Source organism: Somniosus microcephalus, chromosome 3 (genome assembly GCF_052327205.1).
Source record: "Somniosus microcephalus isolate GS21.2 chromosome 3, FLI_Smic_1.0, whole genome shotgun sequence".
In the NCBI taxonomy this organism is placed as follows: Eukaryota; Metazoa; Chordata; class Chondrichthyes; order Squaliformes; family Somniosidae; genus Somniosus; species Somniosus microcephalus.
The window spans coordinates 34532268-34542087 of record NC_140989.1 but is presented as its reverse complement, the minus strand read 5'-3'; the positions used below and the strand labels follow the sequence as shown (position 1 = coordinate 34542087).

The following is a 9820-nucleotide window of genomic DNA, read 5'->3' as shown; positions in this document are numbered from 1 at the left end:
CTTAATGTCTCTTCACTTCTCTTTTGTTCTCTCAGCCCCATTTCCCAGCCCCCAAACTGGCCTTTTAATCTGTTTCATTTCCTGTGCTTTTTCAGTCCTGACGAAGGGTTTCCACCTGAAACGTTGACTCTGTTTCTCTTTCCACGGATGTTGCCGGGCCTGCTGAGTTTTTCCAGCATTTTCTGTTATTTCGGATTTCCAGCATCTGCAGTATTTTGCTATTGTACTAGTTGATCACTTGTTAAAAGTACACAAGCCAGTTTTAGGAAGTGAGATTGTAATTAGCAGTGACTATGATGAGTTAATGGCCACTGCAATCTCTTGGAGTTTTGGTTGGTTGCTTCAGGGAGTTGGAAAAGAATTGTCCAAATTCCCTGAATTTGACCACTTGACCCCCCACACAGGAGTGGGCGGGGCTAGCTGCGAGCGGGCCGTGATTGGTTGAGGCAGATGCCCATCATACACAAGGGGGAAGACGGGGACGACGCATTGATGTCATGACGCAGGCGACGCTCCAGCCTGGGATGGTCCGCAGTCGAGTGGCGATGGCCGTTTCTCGTGTGTCGGCGTTCTCCATTTATCAGAGCCTGGCGGCGGTGAGCGGGTTTTGCGGCCAGGTCAGTCGGTCGATCGGTCGGTGCATCCGGCTCACTCCGAGCGGCAGGAGGTTGTTTGGAGGCTCGGTGGTGCTCCTTCTCCCGGGCTCTGCTTATAGCGCTGACTGCATTGCCGGGCCCGAAGTCCCTTTGAAATTGGGACGGGATGGGGCTGCTGGCGCTCGGCGTCGTCATGTGGTTCAGGGTCGCCGGCCGGCACATTCGGCCCATCATGTCCGTGCCTAGCTATCCACCCTAATCCCACTTTCCAGCACTTGGTCTGTAAGCCTTGTGGCACTTCAGGTGCACATCCACTTTTTAAGTGTGATGAGGGTCTCTGCCTCTACCACCCTTTCAGGCAGTGAGTTCCAGACCCCCCCTGGGTGAAAACATTTCTCCTCAAATCCCCTTTAAACCTCTGACCAATTACTTTAAATCTATGGCCCCTGGTTATTGACCCTTCTGCTAAGGGGAACAGGTCCTTCCTGTCCTCTATCCAGGCCCCTCATAATTTTATACACCTCAATTAGGTCCCCCCCCCCCCCCCCCAGCCTCCTCTGTTCCGAAGAAAACAACCCCAGCCTATCCAATCTTTCCTCTTAGCTAAAATTCCCCAGCCCAGGCAACATCCTCGTAACTCTAATATAGCAAAATACTGCAGATGCTGGAAATCTGAAATAACAACAGAAAATTCTGGAAATACTCAGCAGGCCAGGCAGCTTTCAACAAACATCCACTACAAGCCCACCGACTCCCACAGCTACCTGGACTACACTTCCTCCCACCCCGCTTCCTGTAAGGACTCTATTCCATTCTCCCAGTTTCTCCATCTCCGCCATGTCTGTTCTGATGATGCCACCTTCCGTACCTCACCTGACGAAGGAGCAGCACTCCGAAAGCTTGTGATTTCAAATAAAGCTGTTGGACTATAACCTGGTGTTGTCTGACTTCCTACACCTTCCATACTAGTGCTTCCGACATGTCTTCCTTTTTCCTCAACCGAGGATTCCCCTCAACCGAGGATTCCCCTCTACCGTGGTTGACACGGCCCTTGACCGTGTCCGTTCTATTTCCCGCACTTCTGCTCTCACCCCTTCCCCTCTCTCCCAGAACCACGATAGGATTCCCCTTGTCCTCACCTTTCACCCCACTAGCCTCCACATTCAACGGATCATCTTCCATTTCCGCCACCTCTAACGTGATCCCACCACCAAACACATCCTCCCCTTTCAGCATTCCAAAGGGACCGCTCCCTCCGCGACGTCCTGGTCCACTCCTCAATCACCCCCAACAGCCCTTCTCCTTCACCTGGCACCTTCCCGTGCAAGTGCAGGAGATGCAACACATGCCCTTTTACCTCCTCCCTTCCCACTGTCCAGGGCCCCAAACACCCCTTTCAGGTGAAACAGCGATTTACTTGTACTTCTTGCAATTTAATATACAGTGTTCACTGCTCACGATGCGGTCTCCTCTACATTGGGGAGACCAAACGCAAATTGGGCGACTGCTTTGTGGAACACCTCCGTTCAGTCCGTACGGGTGACCCTGAGCTTCCGGTTGCTTGTCACTTTAATTCTCCGCTTCACTCCCACTCTGATCTCTCTGTCCTCGGCCTATTGCATTGTTCCAATGAAGCTCAACGTAAGCTCGAGGAACAGCACCTCATCTTTCGATTGGGCACTTTGCAGCCTGCCGGACTCAACATTGAGTTCAACAATTTCAGATAATCATCCCTGCCCCCATTTTTCATGCAGTATGATTTTTGCCATTCCCATTTGCAACATTTTTATCTTTCCTGCCTCTTACAAAAGTACAGGGTGTTCTTTCAATTCCTTCCTCACCTCCTAACCGCCGCCCCCCCCCCCCCTCCCCCCTGGTCTCTGCACCTGCTTAATATCTATTACATTTCCAGCTTTTTCCAGTTCTGATGAAGGGTCCCAGACCTGAAACGTTAACTCTGTTTCTGTCTCCACGGATGCTGCCTGGCCTGCTCAGTAATTCCAGCATTTTCTGTTGTTATCCTCGTAACTCTAGTGCAATCACATCCTTCCTGTAATGTGACCAGAACTGCACGCAGTATCCTGTAACATAGTTACAGGAGTTAGGCCATTCAGCCCCTCCAGCCGGTTCCGCCATTCAGTGAGATCATGGCTGCTCTAGTTCGCCCCGTCGGTGGATTCCGTAGTTACAGCGCGAGGGATCAGCGAGCCCACGTGGGAATTCTACCTCCACCTGCCTTAGTATTTCCTGCAGTGACTACACTTCAGAAAGGGCTGTAAAGTGCTTTAGGGGCATCCTGAGTTTGTGAAAGGTGTCATATAAATGCATATTCTTTCTCTTTTTTCTCCCAAACTCAACTGCTGGAGGAGCTATGGGGCAGGTTGGTTTCAGGAGTTTTACAAAAGTATTAACAGCACGGAAGCAGGCCATCAGGTCCATGCCAGTGTTTTATGTTCCACGCGAACCTCCTCCCAACCCCCTTCATCTAACCCCATCAGCATATCCTTCTCTTCCTTTCTCCCTCATGTGCTTATCTTGCTTCCCCTTAAATGCATCTATGCTGTTCACTTCAACTCCTTGTGGTAGAGGGTTTCACATTTGATGATAAGGGATTAGAATTGAATCAGTCTTCAAAGACAGGCTCAGTAATTTGGTACTTGTACCAGGCAGGCCCACAGTACTCCAAAGACTGTTGATGACTGACTGACTAACCAGCCTCACTCACTGACATGACCAGGAGGCATGGGCCCATTACTGGTGGCTAGGATTCTTTTTACTTCATTCCAAATAAACCTGAAAACCAATGCTTTAGCTGTATCCGGACAAGCAGGAGGAAGGTTGTCAGTACCCTTTGCAGGCAAGCTGTGTAGTTTTAGCTCTTTCAATTCCAGCAAACCAACCTGCATCTAAATTCTTTGAGCTTAGTGCAAGTGGTCACTCTATACCAAGTAAATGCAATTGCTTATATGGCTTTCTCATCAGGTTTTGCGATTTGCAATATGGTCTCAAGATGCTTAAACCTTCTGACCTCATTGAGAGTGCCGCCACTGAGCCAATTGTCACTAGCTGCTTATTCTAGATCCCCATGAGGGACTTTGGGAGAGATCTGACTGCTGTGAGGTTGACTGATTCCTTTTTTTTGTGTTGAATGACAGGTTGGTGTAGGCCAGAGCCCTTTTTCGCTGCACTATTTCCCCTTTTTCCACAAGTTTATCTCACCGTTTGATTCTGGATGTCTTGCAGGGGTCAAAGTAAGACCATCTGTTGTATGCATAGGAACTTTGAACCATGAAGGCAAACTACACAAGCTTTATATGTCACGTGCTTGTATTGGAGCTTCATTGTCACTGTAGACAGGTGGAAAAAGACTATAATGTCCTTTGTCACTTCTCAGCACAATCCCAAAGAATGGCCCACCTTAGATGTACTTTCAACAGGGGTTATGATACAGACTACCACTGATTCAAATCACTTTTTGCTCCCAAAAAAAAATCAAATCCACACCATCACAGACCTTCCACTTTGTTGTTTCCTCCCCTCCCCCCTTTCCTGCCTCTGCACTTGCTTAAAACCTGTTTTATCGCTAACATTTTCCAGTTCTGACGAAAGGTCATCGGCCTGAAACCTCAACTCTGTTTCCCTCGCTGCAGATGCTGCCTGACCTGCTGAGTATTTCTAGCATTTTTCTGTTTATATACCAAATTATCCAATTTTGATTAAATAGTTTTAGTAAACCAGCACAAACTGCATTTTTTGTTGTTGCAATATTTCAATTAACAGGACTGGGAGCCCTAGCTGATTTTTTCCTTCATACAGGAAACTTTGGTTTATCCGGAGTTTAACTGTCCGGAATGCTCGAGCCAGTGGCAAAATTCAGGAGTCGGTTCAGTAATTTTTTTTTCTTTTCGTTGCTTTTTTTTCACCAGTCAGGCTCTGCAAGGTCTAGCTAAAGCTGTTGCTTAGCTACAGAGACGCTTGCAAGCTACGGCCGACTGTTTAGAAGCTGTTGCTAAGCAACAGAGTTTGTTGCTAGATACGGAGCTCAAAAGCTTCTGTATGTTTTAACATTAGCGCTGGTTTGTCCGGCAGTTTTGATGGGACGGCAACAGCTCGGTCCCGTCGGTGCCGGATAGCACAAAGTTTCCTGTATAAGGTATTAAGGCCAAATGTAGCATGCCCACCGCTGTCACTGCTGAGGTAAGCAAACTCAGCATACACCGGGTATAAATCTAAGACCATCTTGGTTGCCAAATTTTCACATTTTTGCACTGAACTATGCAAGTCTTGATACTGTAGTAAAAATGATGTTGACTTCCTGCTGATTTACTAATGAACGACTATTTATTGCAGACCAATGGACATTCAAATAAGACCAGTCAAGAAAAACAAAAGCATTCACTACATTTGTCCAGGAGGAGCAAGAATGTCAAGAGGAAAAGAAAATATTTAAAAATTAAAATGGAATCCTCAGTAGACATTCCCGTAGTCGTGAATAGTGCTGTAGTATTACAAAGGACAAATGACTGTGTCAAGAAAGAGCCCGTGGGTCCCTGTGCTAAAAGAAAAGTTAACGGTAAACGGGTGAGTAAAATTAAACGGCTGAAGTTGAAATCTAAGAAAGCCGCAGCGACGCTCAATGATGTTCCAACAAGCCGTTCAACAGTAAAGAGCACACCAATCTTCAAGGCAGAATTTCCTAGGAATCCATGCACGGTGGGTCTCGCAAAATGGCGTTCTTTGTCTTGCCTGCAAGCATTTGTTCACAAACTGTTCCTGTGTTAAAACTCATTGCCAGTAATTTGTTTAGATAATGTATAGAATCATAGAAATTTATGGCACAGAAGGAGGCCATTCGGCCAATCGTGCCTGTGCTGGCCGAAAAGATGAGGGTTTCTGCCTCTACCACCCTTTCAGGCAGAGAGTTCCAGACCCCCACCGCCCTCTGGGTGGAAAAAAAAAAGTTCTCCTCTAATCCTTCTATCAATTACTTTAAATCTGTGCCCCCTGGTTATTGACCTCTCTGCTATCCAGTCTATCTAGGCCCCTCATAATTTTATGCACCTCAATTAAGTCTCCCCTCAGCCTCCTCTGTTCCCAAAAAAAAAAGCAACCCCAGCCTATTCAATCTTTCCTCAGCTAAAATTCTCCAGTCCTGGCAACATCCTTATAAAACCTCTCCAGTGCAGTCACATCATTCCTGTAATGTGGTGACCAGAATTGTACGCAGTAGTCTAGCTGCGGCCTAACTAGTGTTTTATACAGTTCAAGCATAACCTCCCTGCTCTTACATTCTATCCCTTGGCTAATAAAGGAAAGTATCCCATATGCCTTAACCACCTTATCTACCTGTCCTGCTACCTTCAGTGATCTGTGGACATGCACTCCAAGGTCCCTCTGTTCCTCTACACTTCTCTGTATCCTACCATTTATTGTGCATTCCCTTGCCTTGTTAGCCCTCCCCTAATGCATTACCTCACACTTTACAGAAATCACAGAAACCCCACAGTGCAGATAGAGGCCATTTCGGCCCATCGAGCCTGCACCGACACATATCCCACCCGATCCCCGTAATCCCTACATATCCCACCCTATCCCCGTAACCCCACGTATTTAATCCCCCTAACACTAAGGGTCAATTTATCATAGCCAATCAACCTAACCCACACATCTTTGGACTGTGGGAGGAAACCGGAGCACCCGGAGGAAACCCACGCAAACACGGGGAGAATGTGCAAACTCCACACAGACAGTCGCCCGAGGCCGGATTCGAACCCGGGTCCCTGGCGCTGTGAGGCAACAGTGCTAACCACTATGCCACCGTGCTGCCCCTCTCCGGATTGAATTCCATTTGCCACTTTTCTGCCCACCTGACCAGTCCATTGATATCTTCCTGCAATCTACAGGTTTCTTCTTCACTTATCAACCACATGGTCAATTTTGGTATCATCGGCAAATGTATTAATCATGCCCCCTACATTGAAGTCTAAATCATTGATGTATACCACAAAAAGCAAGGGACCTAGTGCTGAGCCCTGCAGAACCCAGCCTTCCAGTCACAAAAACATCTGTCGACCATTACCATTTGCTTCCTGCCACTGCCAATTTTGGATCCAACTTGCCACTTTCCCTTGGATCCCATGGGCTTTTACTTTTCTGACCAATCTGCCATGTAGGACCTTGTCAAAAGCCTTGCTAAAATCCATGTAGACTACATCAAATGCGCAGCCCTTAGCGACCCTCCTTGTTACCTCCTCAAAAAATTTAATCAAGTTAGTCAGACATGATCTTCCCTTAACAAATCCACGCTGACTGTCCTTGATTAATCCATGCCTTTCTAAATGATGATTAATACTGTCCCTCAGAATTTTTCCCAATAATTTGCCCACCACTGAGGTTAGGCTGACTGGCCTGTAATTACTCGGTCTATCCCTTTAGCCCCTTTTAAACTACGGCACAATGTTAGCAGTCCTCGGGCACCACCTGTAGCCAGAGAGGATTAGAAAATGATGGTCAGTGCCGCCGCTATTTCCTCCCTTGCGCTCTTAACCGCCTGGGATAAGTTTCATCCGGGCCTGGCGATTTATCTACTTTCAAAGATGCTAAACCCCTTAATATTTCCCCGCACACTATGTTTATCTCTAATATTTCACACTCCTCCTCCTTAACTACAATGTCTGTATCGTCCCTCTCTAGTGAAGACAGACGTAAAGTAATTAAGAACCATACCCACGTCTTGCGCACACTGGTTACCTTTTTGGTCTCTAATAAGCCCTACTCTTTCTTTAGTTATCCTCTTGCTCTTTATGTATTTATAAAACATCTTTGGGTTTTTCTTGATTTTACTTGTCAATATTTTTTCATGCCCTCTCTTTTTGCTTTCCTAATTTCCTTTTTAGTTTCACCCCTGCACTTTCTATACTCCTCCACTCTTTCTGCAATATTGAGTCCTCAGTATCTGGCATAAGCTTCCCTTTTTTGCCTTATCCTACCCTGTATGCCCCTTGACATCCAGGGGGCTCTAGATTAGGAGTCCCACCTTTTTTCTTTGTGGGAACATATTTGCTCTGAACCCTCACTATCTCCTCTGTGAATACCTCCCACTGCTCTGACACTGATTTACCTTCAAGTACTGTAGCTGTTTCCCATCCACTTTTGCTCAGCTAAGCTAATGGTCCAAAACACCTTACATTCACAGGGTACACAGTGAAGAAGAGCTATGAGGTAACATAGCACAAATTAAAAACAAAACAAATATCCACACTTGAAGAGCGAATATAGAAACATAGAAGATAGGAGCAGGAGTAGGCCATTCGGCCCTTCGAGCCTGCTCCGCCATTCAGTGAGATCCTGGCTGATCATCCAAATTCAGTACCCTGTCCCTGCCTTCTCCCCATATCCCTTGATCCCTTTAGCCTTAAGAAATATATCCAACTCCTTTTTGAATATATTTAATGAACTGGCTTCCACCGCCCTCTGTGGCAGAGAATTCCACAGGTTCACCACTCTCTGGGTGAAGAAATTCCTCCTAATTTCAGTCCTAAATGGCTTACCCCTTATCCTTAGACTATGACCCCTGGTTCTGGACTCCCCGGCCATCAGAAACATCCTTCCTGCATCTAGTCTGTCCAGGCTTGACAGAATTTTTAGGTTTCGATGAGATCCCCCCTCAATCTTCTAAACTCCAGTGAGTATAAGCCCAATCGACACAATCTCTCCTCATACGTCATTCCTGCCATCCCAGGTATCAGCCTGGTGAATTTTCGCTGCACTCCCTCCATGGCAAGAACGTCCTTCCTCAGGTAAGGCGACCAAAACTGCACACAATACTCAAGGTGCGGTCTCACCAAGGCCCTGTACAACTGCAGCAAGACATCCTTGTTCCTGTACTGGAACCCTCTTGCTACGAAGGCCAACATACCATTTGCCTTCTTAACCGCCTGCTGCACCTGCATGCTTACCTTCAGCGACTGGTGCACAAGAACACCCAGGTCTCTCTGCACTTCCCCTTCTCCCAATCTATTGCCATTCAAATAATAATCTGCCTTCCTGTTTTTGCCACCAAAGTGGATAACCTCACATTTATCCACATTATAGTGCATTTGCCATGTTTCTGCCCAATCACCCAATCTGTCCAAATCGTACTGGAGTTTCTCGACATCCTCCTCACAGCTTACCCTCCCACCCAGCTTTGTGTCGTCTGCAAATTTGGAGATATTACATCCAATTCCCTCGTCCAGATCATTAATATATATTGTGAACAGCTGGGGTCCTAGGACCGATCCTTGTGGTACCCCACTAGTCACTGCCTGCCACTCGGAAAACGACCCGTTTATTCCAACTCTCTGCCTTCTGTCCGCCAACCATTTCTCTATCCAAGTCAATACCTTGCCCTCAATCCCATGTGCCTTAATTTTGCACGCTAATCTCTTATGTGGGACCTTATCGAAAGCCTTCTGAAAGTCCAAATACACCACATCCACTGGTTCTCCCTTATCTATTTTACCAGTTACATCCTCAAAAAATTCCAGTAGATTAGTCAAGCATGATTTACCTTTTGTAAATCCATGTTGACTTTGTCCGATCCTGTCACTGCTTACCAAGTGCTCTGCTATTACATCTTTTACATTTTCCCCACTACCGATGTCCGGCTTACCGGTCTATAATTCCCCGCTTTTTATCTACCACCTTTTTTGAATAGTGGGGAAACATTAGCTACCCTCCAATCCATGGGTACCGTTCCAGAGTCTATCGAGTTCTGGAAGATGATCAGCAATTTCTGCTGAAATTCAGGACATAAACTATTTAAGAGTGAATGTAAGGTCTTTTGGACCATTAGCTCAGGGTGGAATCATTTCTGTCTTGTGAAGGGCAGGTGAATGCACAGTGGCTGTGATTATGACTTGTGATGTTTTTGGAATATGAAATAAATCATCCTGTCACATGTTTACATGAAAAAGAAAACTTTGCCAACAAAATCTTGGTGGGATCAACTTCTCTGGTTTAAAATGTGAGTAGATTACTTTGGTGCAAGCAATCCCACATCAGTGAAACATCTGACACTGTTACATTTGTCTCTGCCTACAGCCTGTTATAGTGTGTTGTGCTGGGTGAGGTCCAGGGGGAAGAAAGTTGAAATCTACATAATGGGGCAGAGTTGTAAATTGCATTAATATAATAGGTAGAAATGTAGACTGAACTGTCTGTTTAAAAACACATTCTTAAAA

General features: G+C 46.2%; 1 protein-coding gene across 3 annotated transcripts in view; it reads left to right on the top strand.

The window, feature by feature from the left end:
• The first annotated feature begins 482 nt into the window (after window positions 1–482).
• riox1 (ribosomal oxygenase 1) overlaps window positions 483–9820 on the top strand; it is a 72895-nt gene continuing 63557 nt past the window's right edge. For all 3 annotated transcript variants that reach the window (XR_015075947.1, XR_015075945.1, XM_085980017.1), the window contains exons 1-2: window positions 483–617; window positions 4947–5309. Coding sequence is in view for 1 of the 3 variants with exons in the window: in XM_085980017.1 (XP_085836143.1) it covers window positions 498–617; window positions 4947–5309 (483 nt within the window). In the remaining 2 variants the exon portion in view is untranslated. The remainder of the gene's footprint in view (window positions 618–4946; window positions 5310–9820) is intronic.